The sequence below is a fragment of the Silurus aristotelis genome, assembly GCF_946808225.1.
Source record: "Silurus aristotelis genome assembly, chromosome: 2".
NCBI classification, from domain to species: domain Eukaryota; kingdom Metazoa; phylum Chordata; class Actinopteri; order Siluriformes; family Siluridae; genus Silurus; species Silurus aristotelis.
In genome coordinates this window covers 12088427-12107771 of record NC_139575.1, presented here as the reverse complement: position 1 = coordinate 12107771, position 19345 = coordinate 12088427, and the positions used below count along the sequence as shown (strand labels likewise).

Genomic DNA, 19345 nt, shown 5'->3' with positions numbered 1-19345 from the left:
TGGCTCTCCATGTTCCTCCCAAGAGACATCTAGTCCTGTTCAGTAGTAATAAGGGTGTCTCAGAGGTAGGGGGCAGGAGCAGCTGGGGAGACGAGGGCCTCTGGGACTGGTTAAAATCACGTGACCTATCGTACCAGACAGCAGCAAGGCAGGGGGATTTCCAGCCAGGCTATTATTGTAACTCAAAATAGTCGTTATAGTAGAAATCAGACCCCAGACACTGCCCTCTCATGGTTCGACTTTGGGCAACGCAGAGACAACAAGAGAGGTAGAGAGAGAAAGGGAGAGAAAGGGGGGAGAGAGAGAGAGAGAGAGAGAGAGAGAGAGAGAGAGAGAGAGAGAGAGAGAGAGAGAGAGAGAGAGAGAGAGAGAGAGAGAGAGAGAGAGAGAGAGGAATGCTTAGGGTGTGTGTTCTTTCTCATTTCAGTAGAGGGCAGCCAATAAACCTTTTTTCTATTTCTTTGCCCTAAAAATTCCAACTTTTATAGACTAATTATGTATATTCTATACAATACAGGTTGATTTTCCACAATTTTACTGACACTTTTACTTTTTGCTGATGCATAATCCTACATTCTCTCATTCAAAAAAAGAAAGATGACTAGTTTATCCTGGTCTGGTGCTTCCAGAGTCTATCCTGTGATAACTGGGAGTGAGGCAGGAATACATTTTGGATGGGAAGCCAGTGCATCAGGGGCACCATACACCCACACCCACACAAATCATACACACTTGCACCCAGGGGCAATTTAGAGTCACCAATCGACTAGCATGTTTTTGAAAGATGAGAGGAAACCAGACAAACCCTACACAAACAGTACCTCAGATTGAATCGCAGACCCTGCAGCTATGTGGCACCAAAGCTAACCTCTGCATCACCATGTCACCAAAATGTAATCACACACACAAAAATAAAAAAACACTTTTAATAAGTCTCTGTTTTTAACTCATGCTTTCCGAACCCTTCAGAAGTAAAACAGACCTACAGCACTCTGCCCTAAGACGTGTATAGGCTTTTGCAATTGTCATTGTTATTTTAAAAATGCTGCTATATTCCCACCAGGGGGAAAGCTGGGCAGATGCAAAAAAAAAAGTACAATTAAGCACATTTGGAAGTCCTTTAAATTATTATGTCAAATATTGCTGAATTTAATATTATTTAGTAATTTGTAACTAATCCCTAGTGCAAAACCCTATATCCCTAACCCTAAATTCACCTGTACATCTATCTACATTTGTAGACTGTTAAAAACTAAATAAATAATATACATATTATTGTTTTCTTTTTTCTTTTTTATTGCAGCACCTAAATCCTATACAAATGATGCAAGGTAAGGTTAAAATCTGGGAAACATGCTGGGAAACTTTTAAATCAATTAACTCTATAAAAAGTAATATGGAGAAGTATGCAAAATAAAAGTAAAAGTTTTTCCATCGGAGGGGAAAATGTGAAAGTCACTAAATAAAACTGAAAGTACTTAAAAATGCAAACTTGACTGCAGTGGCTTTACACACAACCCCAGGCCTTTTCACTTCTTTATACTACACATGGTATGACATATTTCTACTGAATGGTCAGATACTGCTGAGAAATGACAAAGGAATTGGTGGAAAAAGCTTTCTTTTACAAATGAAGTAGTCACACTTATTATAAGGAGAAATCATTATTCTTCCATAAAATGTTATTCACTAGGTTGAAGAAAATGATGGTTTATTTTTAAAACAGAGAAAAATGGACATTGTCCTGAAGCAGCTTTAAAGCAATAAATAGGTTAAAAATATAGATTTATATGTTGAACTCTCGTATGTTTATCCCTAATAAGCAAAACAGTAGTGATAGAGCCAAGGAAAATCTCCCTGAGATGGAAAGAGGAAGAAACCTTTGGAGGAGCCAGAATCATTAGGGAACCCATCCTTATCTGGGTGACACTGAAGGTTCATTCATTATAGTTCCATTATTGTTGAGGTGTAGTATTCAGTGATGGGCAATTAAATGCAGACCTTCATACAAAATGCAGTCCTAGGTCATTGTAGCAGACTGTTTATATAAATGGTTTATATTAACTGTTTTTCCATGGTTTATTTTAAAATAAGATAGAGATCTTACTTAGACCTTACACAACCTCTAAAAAACTGGCTTGGGTGGTAGTTTAAGTGCCTATAATCTGTACTTTAATCTGGATATAGTGCTTTTCAAAACTATTTAATGTGCATAAGTGAAAGTAACATATTATAGTGTGAAACTACAATACACGCTATTGTATATACTGCAGGCAGTACTCCAATTAAGTCTTATAAGGGGGTCCCCAGTTGTTGTGTAATTCATATATTTTTTTACTAAAATAATCTTGGGGACCCCCCCAAGTCTATTTTTTACTTGTCATGGGGGGTCCCTAATGCCTTATGGGTGGTCCCGGATCCCCCCCAGCCCCCCTCAATTCAAGCTCTGTTTACAGGTACAGAAAACTCTACTGCACCTGGAGAACATAGGCTTTAACAATCACCCATACCCATTCCAGACAAGAACAACATCTCCACGTTTTCCACGAACCTCCAGCGCGGCATTTTCGTTTAACGGACATTTCTTTCATCCAATCAGCTTTCGCAAAGCGTCAAGCCTGCGTTCGTTCCTCCACACCGTCCAATCAGAAGACTTCAAGACGCCATACGGTGTCGCCAGTCGGCCATCTTGGTGAGGACTTATTTATAGCTTCTTTTTCTCTTTCAATTGTCTGTGTGATAAGGACTTATACGCTTTAAAAGAGTCAGAATAAAATATTAAAACGATGTACACAAACCGGAAACGAGAAGTGTGTAGTTGGAATTTGTTTTTTTTTGTTTTTTCCGTTCACAAGGATCCTAGTCGTCCATGTTGGCTGCTGCAACTATAATGCGAAACCGTGACATTTTACAATGTGGACAGTTATACTGTTGGACCAACATTGATGCAACCGAAAAGACACAAAATCAGTTCACAGGCGTGTTATTTCTCGTACTCACTCTCTCATTTCATGACAGAATCATAGGCTATGTGCGTTTTGAACGTTACAGCGACTCTGTTTCTGCACCGCTCTCAGATCAGCTCCCTTACGCCCCAGGTCAACCGTGTCCATAGTTGTACAACAGAACTGTACAACAGAGCTGTTCTGAGATCAGTGCTTTCCCCCCACGTGATCTAGCTGCCCAGCCGATAGAGCCTCGCGCAGATTTCGGTAACAGGGCGGAGCCAAAAAGACGTCAATCAAAAAAGGGGGCGGTTTTAATGAAAGCCGTCGTGCTAAAGTACTGCAACATTATCCTCTGATCTTTCAATATGTGACCTTGTTTATTAGACAGATATTTTTATTACAGCATGCCCTTTTTTATGAGAAGACGGTGATGTCGGAGCATTTTAGACTCACACTCAAGTGTCATTTCAAGAACACTGTTTTCACTGTGCGCAGTTCATTAAGTTAAAGCAAACAAATGACCACGAGCTATTAATTTTAATTTGCTCTTCCCTATAATGTGGCTTTCACCTTACACGTAGACTTACATAACTGGCAAAACAAGTTATATTGATTTGCGTTAAAACCTAATTAACACGATTTGTACTGTGTGTGTTTTTTTTTTTTTTTTTGGCGGTCATCTGTAAACACGAACACGATTTGTTAGTCTATAGGTCATCACCTTTCCACCCCCCTCTATCGCTCTGTCTTAAAACTCTAGATCTCTCTCTCTCTCTCTCTCTCTTTTTTTTTTTTACTTGAGGTGGGAAAACTCATATAAGCCTGAGCTATCCATCACAAGCAGTCAGAATCGCAGCAATACAGTTACTATAGGCACTTAAGTGACCCAGAAAGGTTGGTTTGTAAGCACTGTAGAAATACTGTCCATTGTTCCAATGTAGCGAATAAGACACACAGACTACAGACATCTCGGTGTTCTGGCCAATCAGCGATCAGCGCCTGCCTCTCGATCCCGCCCACGCTGCTTTAACCGCAGATCGATGCGCCGCCCACTTTTCGACGCCACCGCCTTCAGGCCCCGCCCACTTGTCTATATTAAGCGCTCCGCTGGCGGAGGAGTTTCGCCACAGGCACCAACTAAACCGTTCATTATTTTTCCAAAGCGGCTCACGAGCAGCCCTTTTTTTCCATTATTTTATTCCGTGACCGGATCACCATTTTTTTTCACTTTCGGACAGAAATGGCTGACACAAAAGTCGACACCAGCTCGGAAATATCCGCCAAGGTAGGTTCAGAATTGACTAGGAATATGACCTAAAGTCAATTAATAAGCTGCGGAATATTTTTTTAATTCAGGCTCCGGTATATATGGGGTGTAATAAAGGGTTTGATAATGTGTAATAATAGTAGTAATAATAGCGTTTTTTTTTTTTAAGTATTATTTTTCATTGACGTGGACGCGCGTTTTTATTCCGTATAGACTTAAATCAGTGGTGATAAAGATGCGCTCGAAAGTTGCCTATGCTTCTAGAAATACATTTCGCACCCCAGAGCTTTCGGCGTTGTCCTGATCAGGCTTTATTTAATACACACAAAAAAAAAAGGAAAAGTAAAAAAAAAAACGTTTCAGTTCCTCCTTTAAAAAAAAAAGTACCTTTCAACCTTGGAAATCGCATCATCAACTTCCGATCGAGTTCAAAGTGATCGAGTGTTTCCAGACACCTCCGGGTGATTGATCTCCGGGCGGCCGCGCGCGCACGCGCGCGCTCGGTTCTGCTTCCCCCCGTGCGTCTTTGCGTCCGCCCGCGCTCCCGCGTGCGACAAGTTTCCTCGTGCCTCGCCGCCCGAACCCTTCACGTCTTCCTCGATGATGAATGATGCCACAAAAGGCAGAACGGCGGGCTTTTGCTCGGCTCTCTATAAAGCTCCCTCCCGTGGTCTGTTCTCCTGCGAGAATGTAGTCGTCGCGCTCCGGTTGCCAGCCCGCACCTCGCGTGAAAAATAATCTGACTGTTTTTTGCGCGTGGGAATTTTATTCGTGCATCCTGCGTGACGCATTTCATCTGAACTTCAGATTATGATGAATGCAAGTTTTGATACTGGGAATATGATGCATAGCCGACAATGTTTTTTTGTTTTTTTTAGAAGCCGGACTCATAACTATAGGATAGATCTGTCTACCTGTCGAGTTCGGTTTTGATGCTGCAGATGTTGCACTTCAGGTGATTAAGATGAGCTCTATAGCGCTTTATATCGATCTAGATATATATGTATATACAACTAAATGTATGTGTATATATAGATACCACTGTGTTTCGTCCAATACTCCTGACGCGGTTTGTCTTGAGTTGACATGCGCGCGTTTAAAGCCGCGCAGAACGCAAGTGTGTTCTTCTCTCAGCCGCGTTCATGCTGGTCCAAAGTTCCTCCCTGGTGAGGAGAAAAATCAAGCGCAAAGTTACCGACGATCGGAGGTGAAATAACCTTTTCTGATCACTTGTCCTTTGTTAGTCAGTTTGCCCTGCGCCTTTACCTTGAGCTGTCTAATCTAACCCTCTGATCAAGTGCAGATCTGATCAGATCCGTTTCCCTTTTCGCTTGTTTGTGTGTGTGTGTGTGTGTGTGTGTGTGTGTGTGTGTGTGTGTGTGTGTGTGTGGGTGTGTGTGTGTGTGTGTGTGTGTGTGTGTGTGTGTGTGGAGGGGTGTTTTTAATTGCTTTTTATTTTTTTCCTCGTTGTGAGCCCTCTTTGGCCCGTGTAAGCACAGCTGGATTTATAGATTTATAGTGTTGGTGTAAACCTACAGCGCGTTGGTATGTAATGTAATGGGGATGTGTGTTAAGGAGGCGCATCTGGAGCACTAAACGTCTTAAGGATCACCATCTTCATTTATTAATACCAGCGATCTGTTACATCGATCTGGGATCTATTCAGGATTCAGCCTAGGACGATTTCTCAACTGGGGACGTCATTGATACATTTTTATTGCATTGATCGATTTTTTTATCTGATCATTATAAAGTAGGATGTTTTGTAAATCATCGTATTATAGAGAGATGAATACTACATAATACAAAAAAATTACTATAGGCTATATACATGTCGCTATTGTTCTCTCTCTCTCTCTCTCTCTCTCTCTCTCTCTCTCTCTCTCTCTCTCTCTCTCGTTAATCTATTCGAGCCTCTTTCTGGTTGTCTTCCTATTGGCTCAGATAAAATAATCTCTGCAATGCATTCTGGGAGTTGTAGTGTTTGCCCGGGCGTGTCTGCGCCCAAACCTATAATATCTCTCGTAGTCTTTGGACTACAGCTGGTTGGCGCTCAGGATAACCACGTATCAGATTACACTACTTCAGTGAGGTAGCTGTAAGTGGGCGGAGATTGAAAGCTTGAACAGCCAATAGGCATTGAGAGTCAAACTTCAGCGGTATTATTTATTTATTTTTTGCAACAAAAAAAAAAAAAGCCATAACATGAACAGTGCAGCCTCCAGCCTGTAAACAAGTACAAATACAAATGATGTATACAGTTATCATGTTTTACCTTCTAGGACCTTAAAGAGAAAAAGTTAGTCGAGGAGGAGGCAGAAAATGGAAAGGACGTTCCAGCCAATGGGAGCGCAGTAAGTTCTTTTTTTTTTTTTTTTTTTTTTTTTTTTTCTTCTTTTTTTTTTCTTCCTTTTCCATCTCTGTATTTTTCCATGGAACTTATTTTAAAAACATTTTCATACAAATTCAGATTTCAGTCTCAACCATCTACATAATTAATTACTAATGAACCTACTACACTAATTATTCAGGATAACGAGGAAAATGGTGATCAGGAAAATGAAGTAGAAGAAGAGGAGGAGGATGTTGGCGAGGAAGAGGACGAAGATGATGATGGAGAGGGTGAGAAATTAAATAGTCTCTAGTCTCTGTGGCATTAACTGTACAGTGTCTTTTTCGATGAAGTGTGAATTGTCGCTTATATATATATATATATATATATATATATATATATATATATATATATATATATATATATATATATATAAACGTACCGCTACGATGCAGGTGATGAAGATGAAGAGGAAGACGAGGCTGAGGGGGGAACAGGGAAGCGGGCAGCTGAAGATGATGATGATGAAGTAAGTGGATATTTTTTGATAAATGCTTTCCCTCAACCCCATACACATGTCCACGGTGGTTCTAATCTTGTGTGGCCCCTTTTTTTCAGGATGATGTCGAGCCTAAGAAGCAGAAGACGGACGATTAAACAAGGACGTCACTGCTGAACATCCTCCAAACCCTCCTCTCCTTAACTCGTCCTCTGGGGGAAGACAGAAATGTGGTCATCAAGTAGAGTTCAGCATCTGTGTACACACACCTAACTGCAAATTTTGTAGAAACAACCAAGACTTCAAAGCTCTACCTTCTTACAAAATACTTTAAAAGGAGAATTTGTTTGTATTTTTATTTACATTTTATATTTTTGTACATATTGTTAGGAGGTCAGCCATTTTTGACAGTGATCTCTGGTTACCAAACGGTGCTTTGAAGTTGAAGCCTCTCTATGAAATAGATTTTACTTGTGGTCTGACCATGTCATGTTATCTCAACTGAAATTGTAAAAAAAAAGGAAAAAAAAATCGAAAGCCGTTTAATTCAAAGCATTCCAGTACTTTGTGTATGTACATCAGTTGTACCATACGTAGTTGGTTCGTATGAGATGGCAAGGCTACAGAAAAGAGTTTTCTTTTCTTGCTTGTCTAATAAAATGCTATCTATTGTGGCCTGTTTGATGTATGTGTGAAATTGTTGTGCGACAATAAACCGAAATTTTATTTTGTGAGTTCCTAATTTATTTTCTCTAGTTTTTTCTTTCACTTTTTACAAGAGCTTTTAATGTTGCAGGTGTGAAGATTCAAGATCGAGCATCATTTTCAGATATGCACTTCACATATTTCAGAAATATGTCACAGGGAAATGTACGTCAATGTAAATTATTCATGCCTTAAAACCTCAAGATCCGGTATAAATTATATTGAATTAAATAAATTTGGCTGTGTGAATTCTTCTATTTATGTACACTTTATTTCTGTCCGCTTCAGCCTTGTGTCAAAATTTGTTTCTTACAGGCAATGTTGAGTGTTCCCTCCCCCATCTATCTCTCACTAGTAATGCCCAGTTCTGCTCCTGGGGGGTGCTGTAGAGCAGAATGTGATTCCTCCCCTGTGTTTTTCACACTTGATTACTCTCTTTAGTGTATAATCAAGCACTTCATGAGTTGAAAGGTTTTAGAGTTATTGTTATGCACTTATCTGAAAGGATCTCATAGTAGAAAAGATTTACAGACTTTATATAATGTAAAATATTTTGTACAAATGCAATATTCTGTTTCTTCTTCTTTGTAGTCCCTTTTCATATAATTAGAACTTGGGAATCAACCCAGTTACCTTTTTAATAGCCTTAACACCTTTTTTTTATCTTACATCTAGTGAAGTTAATGTGTTCGAGTAGCAATAAGGAGCAGAGAGAGAGGAAAGTCAAATAAAGAAGTGAGTTGCAAGCACTATGATAGCAAGTTTTGCACGCTTTTTAATTGTGCTTGCTCCTAGGATGCTGAAAACCGTCCAGTCTTAACCAACAGTGCCTTTGTATCCAGGGTCAGGGTATCATTACATTTCCAAAGTTTATGGCTTTTAGCCCAATGATTTACAGTGATATTTCATTCTCTTTCTCTCTGACAGTGCCAGTTTTACTATTATATATACATTCAATGTTTTAAACTATAGAGTGGAAGTGAAAATAATACCTGCAATCCAACATCTTAACTACTGAGTTACCACTTCCCACTATGTAGTAATGTAGTGCAAACCAGACAAAAAGGAACATATATTTAGTTGTTTGGATTGATTCTTTAATACATTTGTAGAGGGACACTGCTAAGGTAAAAATTAGCTCTCAATTTTACTGGTTCTTCTAGATGTTATCAATCACTTTTTATTAGTGAATAAGTGATTTTAATAGCTTTCTTTCAATGTATTTAATACTGAAAAGTGTCCTGTTTTTGTCACTGTGACTCCTCTGGTTGTCATGAACAATCATAACTGAATTCATAAGTCATAACTTCATATCTGAATTCATGATTATGCTATTTTATTCTACCTGCTGCTTGAAAACATGTAGAAATAAATAGACAATATATAGAATTGCTGTAAACATTCAAATTAAAAACCAATCACTTGGATTGTTTTTATAAACTGAATCTTTATGAAGGATGGTGGGGGTCAACATTTTGAATAGGTGCAATGGCTACACAAGCCTCGATAAATGAAATCAAACTATAGTGCACTTTGGTACAAGCATGTAAATGTAAATGGGAACTCCTGCTATAATCAGCTGAGCATGGGCAATCGCAGCAGGAATAAATACACACATTTTATTTTTCTTAACAGAAATAAAAGTTTCTTTCATCATGGAATCAAAAACAATTTATATGTGTTTGTGCTTGTACACAAGAGCCTTGCAAAGGGCTTTTTTCCACAAAGCTTAGAGGGTAATTCTTTATAATACTTCTGAAATGTGTTTGCATATGTACACAGATTTATTTTGCATGCAGGTCAACGTCAAGGCAGCTCTGTGGGGCAGAGATGCCAACAGTATGCAGACTGCCTGAATAAATCCTGCCATTTGCTCTCAGTGGGTTTGATGTGACCTCCTAATGGGCAGATACCAGCAGGAAACCACAATAAACCGATTTCAGTGCTAGAAAATTACATTATTAAAAAATTTAAAGAATGAAAGTAGTACTGCATTAACATGTGTGGAGCAAAGTTTCAGTTGAGTGATTACTTTTTTGACAATTATAAATAACCAACTTTGATGTGCTCTTGGACAGAAGGGAAGGGAAGCAAATAAATATTGCAGTGGCTGATATATAGTTAAATCATGCGTTTTATAATATGGCAGATTATTTTATGCAAATGACATACATGCTCCTGAGTAGCAAATATTAGATTTCGAATACATTATTATACAGTAGAAATATTCGGTATTCATTGAATTTAATGGATTCACATGATCAGTTCAAGTTCAAGCTGGATAACAGGGGAAAATGAATTATGCATGTAGACTTGCATTTCTGCACAAGGGTAAAGTACTAGACAGAAAAAAGATAAATGTGAAGATTGAAAAAAATGCTAAAGAAAAGTCTGAAATTCATTATTTTCCCTTTAAACACAATTTGGTCTCATTTTAAACTCGTGTTACATTGCACAGCGCATATTGTATCTGTGTCAAAGCACAACACAAAAAAGCAATAGATATATGATCCAAAATCTTTTCATTTATTAATGAGTTAAATTGCTGCACACATTTACTTACAGTTCATAATATCCAAATGCAGACCAAAAGAGCAAATGGGTGTTAGAATTCAGTTACAGGAATCATATTAACATGTCACTCACATTTCCTGCTGCTTAACGATCCAGTAGTTTCCAAAGTCAATGAGAATAGATGCAGGAACAGTGAAGGAAATGTCTAGTATGTACTGGATCAGTGAATTGCCTCCTATATTTGCTTTGCCTACTATGCTGCTCATACAGAATACCATTCTAATCCAAAAGCCTGGCATGTACATCCTGTATTTGTTTAATTAGAACAATAGTCTAAAATGCTGCAGGATAATTATTCCTTGCAGTTTTGCACTGAGAATAAATCTCAGTCTCACACTGTGCTCTGCTCTGCATGCAGTATATATCAGCCAGTCTACCCAGCCCTCGCCTCTGGAGGGCATTGATGCCACTCTGGCACCTCCTCCTGCACCACTTTTGCCACCTGGTGGTGGGTACTTACATCAGATTGATGGCACACAGCTATTCAGTATACAGGCCATATCTTAAAGATTTAGTTTTTACCCATTTGTGTGCAATAGAATCATATAACAAGCTCATGTGTATTACTAATAATAATGGACAAACTCACGAGGGATAAATGAAAGCACAATACTTACTTTAAAAAAAACATACTTTACAGGTAAATGCAAATGTGTACGGTAATTAATTGTGTGTTAATCTTTTTTGTTAATCTTTTTTGTTAACACGTAATTTCCATGGCTCAGGACAGTGTATGCATGTGCATGTGGTTGGCAGCAATGTCTTGTGCTTTTTCCTCATTTGCATTCTGCAGTGCACAGCACAACAGGACTTTGATGAATTTGTGTCCTTTCATGTACATTGTAAATGATAACAGGTAACACAAAACACAGCTCAGAGTATCTAGGTAAATACAGAGGGGGATGCCTGATAGAGACACCCCTTAAACACGATCTTTATGAATAGATCCTGTATGTATGTATGTATGTATGTATGTATGTATGTATGTATGTATGTATGTATGTATGTATGTATGTATGTATGTATGTATGTATGTATGTATGTATGTATGTATGTATACTGAATAGTATTGGTAGGAAATAAAACCGCTTAGTATTCCTCTTTGACTAGAAATCCAGATTATATAGATCTGCAAATAGTATAGTTGGAGGCATGTTTTCTCCTTCGAATGCAATTAAAATTCTGAATAAACAAAGCACATGTAGATGTAGCACATAGAAAACTCTAAACATATGATTCATGCTCTTTGTGTAACAGCAACCGACTAGTGAAGTTGCACAGAGCTCACTATTCATGTGAAAGGAATCTTCTTCACGCAAAAATGCCGATGCCATGCACTACAGAGCGTATAGGCCACACCGGTTTTAACTGTAGGATGAGACTTTTTTTGTGTTGTCCTTATACTGTCTCAGTAGCTGTATGAAAAGAAAGAGCATTAAAGGACATGAGTTAAGCTATAATTATCCACAAACCAGTTTTGCACGGTATTGACACGTAGAGTTTGATGAGTGTTAATAGTTAGTACCTGTCAGTCTGGTTTAGCTCTATGCCAAGCCATGTTTTTTGCGACTGTGTCAATTAAAAGCAAATGCATGTGTGAGAGGTTTATCTTAAAAGAAAGGACAGAAAAGAATGGAAAAAAGAAAGATTCATAGTGTTTCATTAAAATTGAGTCAATTTCTGTACATTTTTCCCTGCATATATTTACACCGCAGATTAATTCCTCCATCCTTTTATTTTGTGTATTTGTATCTTTTATCTTATTCAGTTGCAAAACATATTTCTAGTACACATTTTTTGACACATTCAGAAGTAGAACTAAAAAAATCTCTCATTGAGCTCTCATCAAACAAAGTCATTGTGGTTTTTGGGCTAAATAAGTAAGCGGATATCTTCACATATAAGTTCTCTCCAGACGTCTGGCTGTCTGTGAATTTTTCTTCTCATCAGACACATTTAAAGGTGTAATGTGACATGTTTGTGTTGAAATGCAAAGCCTTTTGTGCGCATGACCACAGACTCTAACAACCTGACATAGCTAATGTAGGATAAAAGCATTCTTGAGTATATTTGTATATAAGCATATTGCATATGGAAGACAAAAAACGTAATGCCTGTAATTGAATTTGTAAAATTTGTAATGTATAATATTGTGAAACTATTTTATGTTTTACTACATGCTCTGTCATCTGTAAGTGCTCATACCGAACATCAAATCCTTTTAAAGTTTCTTCCTCGTGTGCTAAGAGGGAGTTTTTCTTTTTGCTATTCTCACCTCTGGCTTGCTCATTAAATCCTAGATTAGTGTTAAGCTGGTTTGTAACTATTTGTACATTTGTAACAGTGTCTTAACATGCTGTCATCTGATTCTCCTTCTTTCTGCTGCTCCCATAAAGGGGTCGCCACAGCGGATCATCCGTCTCTATACTACTCTGTCCTCTACATCTGCCTCTTTCACCTGCATGTCTTCCTTCACCACATCTATAAACCTCCTTCTTGGTCTTCCTCTTTTCCTACTTCCTGGCGGCTCCATCCTCAGCATTCTCCTACTGATATACCCCATGTCCCTCCTCTGCACATGTCCAAACCATCTCAATCTCGCCTCCCTCACCTTGTCTCCAAAACGTCTTACATGCACTGTCCCTCTAATAAACTCATTTCTAATCTTGTCCATCCTCGTCACTCCCAATGAAAACCTCAACATCTTCAGCTCTGCTACCTCCAGCTCCACCTCCTGTCTTTTAGTCAGTGCCACTGTCTCTAAACCATACAACATCGCAGGTCTCACCACAGACCTATAAACTTTCACTTTCACTTTTTCAGATACTCTTCTATCACAAATCACTCCTGTCACTCTTCTCCACCCACTCCACCCTGCCTGCACTCTTTTCTTCACTTCTCTAACACACTCCCCATTACTCTGCACTGTTGACCCCAGGTACCTGAACTCCTCCACCTTCTCCACCTCTTCTCCCTGCAACCGCACCACTCCACTGCCCTCCCTCCTCTCATTCACACACATGTACCCTTTCTTACCCCTATTGACTTTCATTCCACTTCTCTCCAGCGTGTACCTCCACCTCTTCAGGCTCTTCCCAACCTGCTCCCTACTCTCACCATGCTGTACAACTGTAAATTTTGCGCCATTTTTGGCCACATTTAACATTTTTTTGATGGATTCCCAGATCCCGGCATTTACTGGTCACATGTACAAAAACAAAAATGCAACACACCTATTGTGAAAATTGACCTGATATATTTTTGGACAATCTCAAACACACATCTTATCAGTATAAAACGGGGGTTTCAACCAACTTAGGCCAGGCTTACAGATCTTTTATTACAAGCTGTGTATATTTAAGTGTGTGAGTGGGAGTTTAGTGTCTTGGATGCAGTATTTTAGATTTAGGCATTTGGTTTTACAGTAAAAATTTCCAGCTGAGGTAACATTATGAGATGACTAATCATAGACACATCTTTTCATTAACAATTCTGTAGCATAATAACTCTGATGGGCTTAATAGCAGACAGATTAAGGCAGATCAAACATCCAAAAAATTTTAGGATTTAAATAATAAAGATTGATTCAAAAGCACATGTTCAAAGCTTTGTGTATTAATAATCTAATATATTTTTTATAATGTATCTGATGTTATCAGAAATGTACTGACAGTTACAGGAGATGCATAAAAAACTTAATACAATATAGAGTTTGCAGATAAATAGAATTGAGGAGGATTTTGTAAAGAATTTGAATAAATGTCTCCCTCTGGTGTCAGAATTAGCTGTTCAATGGAAAATCATTCAAATAGGCCTGCAGGCGCTCTATAACTAATTTTACTGAACAAATGTGCAAAAATACTACAGAAGGTAATTAATACACATTTATTACAAAGCCTTTCAGATCTTCCTTATGTATTGCACACTTTTAGCATCTTTAACATTCTTACTTATTTTCATGTAATACCATTTCCTCAAAGCTGTAAAAAGCTGAAATTATATAAGCATATATAATAAGAAGTCGACACACACGACTTGTAAATGTAAAAAAGTTAGCTTTCCCCAATGCTATCATTCTAGTCTTCAGTTGAAAAAAGTAAGAATATTAATTGATTCATAATTATGTTGCAGTTGCTGGTAAATTGTGCATTGATGCATTGTCAACACTACCATATCTATTTTTTTGTTAAAACTAAAGACTGTATTAGTACACAGCTTTTTAAAAACTCCATTTAGATGTTAAATAGGGTGTACCGTAGTAAACAAGTACCACCATTAGGGACAATTAGGATATTTAATTGTCCCTAATGGTGTGATCCAGTGTGATCTATAAGTTACCAAAGGTGTTTTATTTGCCCTATGATAAATTCACTTAACATAACATACTGTACCATTAGACCATTAGTTAATGTACCATAACTTTACAGTCCATTACAAACAGTGTGATTCCCATTAAAACCATTACAAAGTCTGTGAGGGTTTCTAAATGTATTTATTTTATTATTTTTTTTGAAGGAATGTTTTATGATCAATAATCGATAAGAATAGATGAAATGATTAAAATCATTTTTGTGAAGTAGTTCACTGAAAACATATTTATGCTATAGAAAAAATGAATATACTCTCAAAGATGGATCCTGAATTCACAACCTGTTGTGAGGTTCCTTAGAGAATCTCCAGCACAATAAAATATGTTTAAAGGGAGGATACACTACATGTGAAAACCACATAAACATTATTCTCTCCATTTCCCTGCTGCTCAAGTTCACCTAGCTTAAGTAACAAATGAAAGTAGTCTCTTGTCAAGATGTCATCATTGAAACATATTTTGATTTGTCCCCAGGTGTAATTCATGTTACTGTTTTTTTTATTGCCAATAAAAAACACTATAGCAGAGTGACAGGACATCCTACAGTATTACACTGTTGTCAGACAGAGAATGTCATTTCAGTAATGCTGGACTCTCAATCACAGCTGTTCAGCAATGAAAACTGTTTTAAAGTTAAGGGCAATTGGTTTTCATTTTTCATTTCTTAAGACTGACTGCAATTTAAATTATTTATAAATATTAATCATATAAAAATAAAATGTAGATGGCAATGACATTATTACATTAATGCTCTAATGCACTGATATATAGTGTAATACTCCATAACACTGTTACATTTTAGTAATTAAAGTATATCTCTCTTGTAACTAAAATATTTTAGAATTAGTATCCATACAGTAATTCATTTTAAATAACATCTGAAATACTCTTTAGCTTTTACCTGTTATTGTTATTATTATTGTTATTGTTTTTATTATGGATATTATTATTATTATTATTATTATTATTTAAATTGTTATCATTGTTATTATATACACTACCATTTTTTCTCAATAAACCAATTTATATGAGTATTTAGATTTGTTCTTCCTTGCTTAGATACATTATGGCTCATAAAAAGTAAAAATAAAAACATACATAAACCCTATGATGTTCTACTTATGACTTATGATCATGTTTATCTGTATGTATTAACAATTAATGCTTAATTACTAATGATTGCAAGCCAAACAGCTTAAGTAATATTCAAACATTGCCAATAGGTGGCAGCGTAGACACAACAGTTGATTTGTTTTTATTTTGTTTTTACTTTTTGTATGCGGACAACAAAGCAACTAAAAATAATAACGCTTAATAAAATCTTTACAAGTAGAATTAAATTGAAATGAGTATATGTGTTGACATTTTTCATGGTTCTCCATCAATTCAGTGGCCCTGAATGTCTGATGTCTGGGGTAGTCTGCAGTATGACAGGTCTAATTTATAAATTAAGAGACATCCAGCACTAATAATATATATATATATATATATATATATATATATATATATATATATATATATATATATATATATATATATATATATTTTTTTTATTATTTTTTATTTTTTTTACTTAAGAAGTAGTTATAAGCCATATTGCATATTTATTCATGTAGTGAATGGGACCTTGTATATGTCTTCAGGTTTTCAACTAGACCTTCTAACTAAAGTATAATAAATGCCCAGTGAGAGTGGCACATATTTATCTCCTCTTGGTGAAGGCGAAGCTCTTTTTGTTTTAAAATGAACATGTGGACATAATAAGTAAACCCTGCCTACTGCAGTACAGGATAAAACAGTCTGGCAAAACAGGTGTTACACGAACGAATGAAAATATTTTTCAACCAACAGATGCCAACAATTGCCCACTGAATGTAGACAATAGCTGCAATAGTCATTTCAATAAAGCATCCGATCTTGTGCTCTTTATTTTAGGCTGTATGTGGATTGATGTTGTATTTTGTGCTATTCAGCATTTAATAATATTCGCATCACAATATTTTTCTCAGAGATTTTGTAACATCTGTCCCTGTTTGAAGCAGACGAAGTTTGTTGGGGTTTACTGTGAATTGTCATCATTTTGTGTTTTGGCGTATTATGTATTTTTGCACTAAGTGTGCAATTTAGGTACACTCAGATGTCAATAGCTGCAATCATTTTAAATGATGTTTATTCCCCCTTAAACTCACTATAATATTCATTATGTCCAAGTGACCTTCAAAACTCTATCACGAGGTAAATTAGTCAAATTAGTCAGTGTGTGTTTTGCCCTTTTTTTTGTGTGACTGCTTGCTCAATGAACACCTGTATGTTCTGCTCGACTACTTGAACTATCATTCTATTTGTTTCCTTCATTGTTGTGTTATCTAAGATCAACAGAAGACTCTTTTTCCCTGGCTGTAATCAGCTCTGTGTCTTAACTTTAATGTGTACAGACTTAGCTAGTCTTCTAAAAGCCTTCTCCTAATTACAGTTCCTCTTGACATACTCTGTTTCAGTAATTCTGTTGCAGAATTACTGAGGATATTTTATATATCCAGATTGCCTGTGTTACTAATTAACAACTAATGGCCAAGTTAAATAATTCTGCATCTAAGCAACATCCACTGATTTGACTCTTTGATTTTGCCCACCATATGGTGCTTGATTTAATCCAAGTAAGAAGACGATTTACATTTAGAGATGGACTTGTTATCCTTTACTCATTCTAATTAATTTCTCTACCTACAACAGGTGCACAGGGTTAAAGTACATCAGATAAAGAAAAGTGAGCGTCTACCTGTTTGATTCTGTAAAGTTTTGTAAAGTCGCTTATTAAATATACCATTCTGCATAATTACTGCTTATTCACGTTATTGTGTTTTGTACATGAAATGAATTACAGCCCATGTAAAGTAGAAAGTAGGTCAGAATATGAATAAAACCCCAAAGGAATAGTAGTAATAATAATAATAATAATAATAATAATAATAATAATTATTATTATTATTATTATTATTATTATTATTATTATTATTATTATTATTATTATTATTATTATTATCTTCTAGCACATGACAATTATTTCTGACCTTAGTGTTAATATGAGACCGATAATTAAATGCTATGCTGCAGATCAAAGATGTTGGTTTGCCGATTCTGCGATTTACATTAATATTTCCCACCTCTCCTGATCTTCCTTACTCATTTATATATATATATATATATATATATACAGTGAGGAAAATAAGTATTTGAACACCCTGCTATTTTGCAAGTTCTCCCACTTAGAAATCATGGAGGGGTCTGAAATTGTCATCGTAGGTGCATGTCCACTGTGAGAGACATAATCTAAAAAAAAAAATCCAGAAATCACAATATATGATTTTTAAACTATTTATTTGTATGATACAGCTGCAAATAAGTATTTGAACACCTGTCTATCAGCTAGAGTTCTGACCCTCAAAGACCTGTTAGTCTGCCTTTAAAATGTCCACCTCCACTACATTTATTATCCTAAATTACATGCACCTGTTTGAGGTCGTTAGCTGCATAAAGACACCTGTCCACCCCATACAATCAGTAAGAATCCAACTACTAACATGGCCAAGACCAAAGAGCTGTCCAAAGACACTAGAGACAAAATTGTACACCTCCACAAGGCTGGAAAGGGCTACGGGGAAATTACCAAGCAGCTTGGTGAAAAAAGGTCCACTGTTGGAGCAATCATTAGAAAATGGAAGAAGCTAAACATGACTGTCAATCTCCCTCGGACTGGGGCTCCATGCAAGATCTCACCTCGTGGGGTCTCAATGATCCTAAGGAAGGTGAGAAATCAGCCCAGGACTACACGGGAGGAGCTGATCAATGACCTGAAAAGAGCTGGGACCACCGTTTCCAAGGGTACTGTTGGTAATACACTAAGACGTCATGGTTTGAAATCATGCATGGCACGGAAGGTTCCCCTGCTTAAACCAGCACATGTCCAGGCATGTCTTAAGTTTGCCAATGACCATTTGGATGATCCAGAGGAGTCATGGGAGAAAGTCATGTGGTCAGATGAGACCAAAATAGAACTTTGGGTCATAATTCCACTAAACGTGTTTTGAGGAAGAAGAATGATGAGTACCATCCCAAGAACACCATCCCTACTGTGAAGCATGGGGGTGGTAGTATCATGCTTTAGGGGGTGTTTTTCTGCACATGGGACAGGACGACTGCACTGTATTAAGGAGAGGATGACCAGGGCCATGTATTGAGAGATTTTGGGGAACAACCTCCTTCCCTCAGTTAGAGCATTGAAGATGGGTCGAGGCTGGGTCTTCCAACATGACAATGACCCGAAGCACACAGCCAGGATAACCAAGGAGTGGCTCTGTAAGAAGCATATCAAGGTTCTGGCATGGCCTAGCCAGTCTCCAGACCTAAACCCAATAGAGAATCTTTGGAGGGAGCTCAAACTCCGTGTTTCTCAGCGACAGGCCAGAAACCTGACTGATCTAGAGAAGATCTGTGTGGAGGAGTGGGCCAAAATCCCTCCTGCAGTGTGTGCAAACCTGGAGAAAAACTTCAGGAAACGTTTGACCTCTGTAATTGCAAACAAAGGCTCCTGTACCAAATATTAACATTGACTTTCTCAGGTGTTCAAATACTTATTTGCAGCTGTATCATA

The 19345-nt window shown here is 37.2% G+C and overlaps 1 protein-coding gene across 1 annotated transcript; it reads left to right on the top strand.

Moving 5' to 3' along the window:
* The first annotated feature begins 2682 nt into the window (after window positions 1–2682).
* On the top strand, window positions 2683–7788 carry ptmaa (prothymosin alpha a). Its single transcript, XM_083567819.1, has 5 exons — window positions 2683–4233; window positions 6498–6569; window positions 6747–6837; window positions 7003–7076; window positions 7166–7788. Exons 1-5 carry the CDS (start codon window positions 4189–4191, stop codon window positions 7202–7204), a joined length of 321 nt encoding a protein of 106 aa, XP_083423945.1. The 5' UTR covers window positions 2683–4188; the 3' UTR covers window positions 7205–7788.
* Window positions 7789–19345: the final 11557 nt, after the last annotated feature.

What these genes read in the sequence shown, in the direction of transcription:
- ptmaa (XM_083567819.1), top strand. Translation starts at nt 4,189, where the DNA reads ATGGCTGACACAAAAGTCGACACCAGCTCGGAAATATCCGCCAAG. An exon ending in GCTCGGAAATATCCGCCAAG is followed by an intron (nt 4,234 to 6,497) that starts GTAGGTTCAGAA and finishes TTTACCTTCTAG; the next exon opens with GACCTTAAAGAGAAAAAGTT. An exon ending in CTGAAGATGATGATGATGAA is followed by an intron (nt 7,077 to 7,165) that starts GTAAGTGGATAT and finishes CCTTTTTTTCAG; the next exon opens with GATGATGTCGAGCCTAAGAA.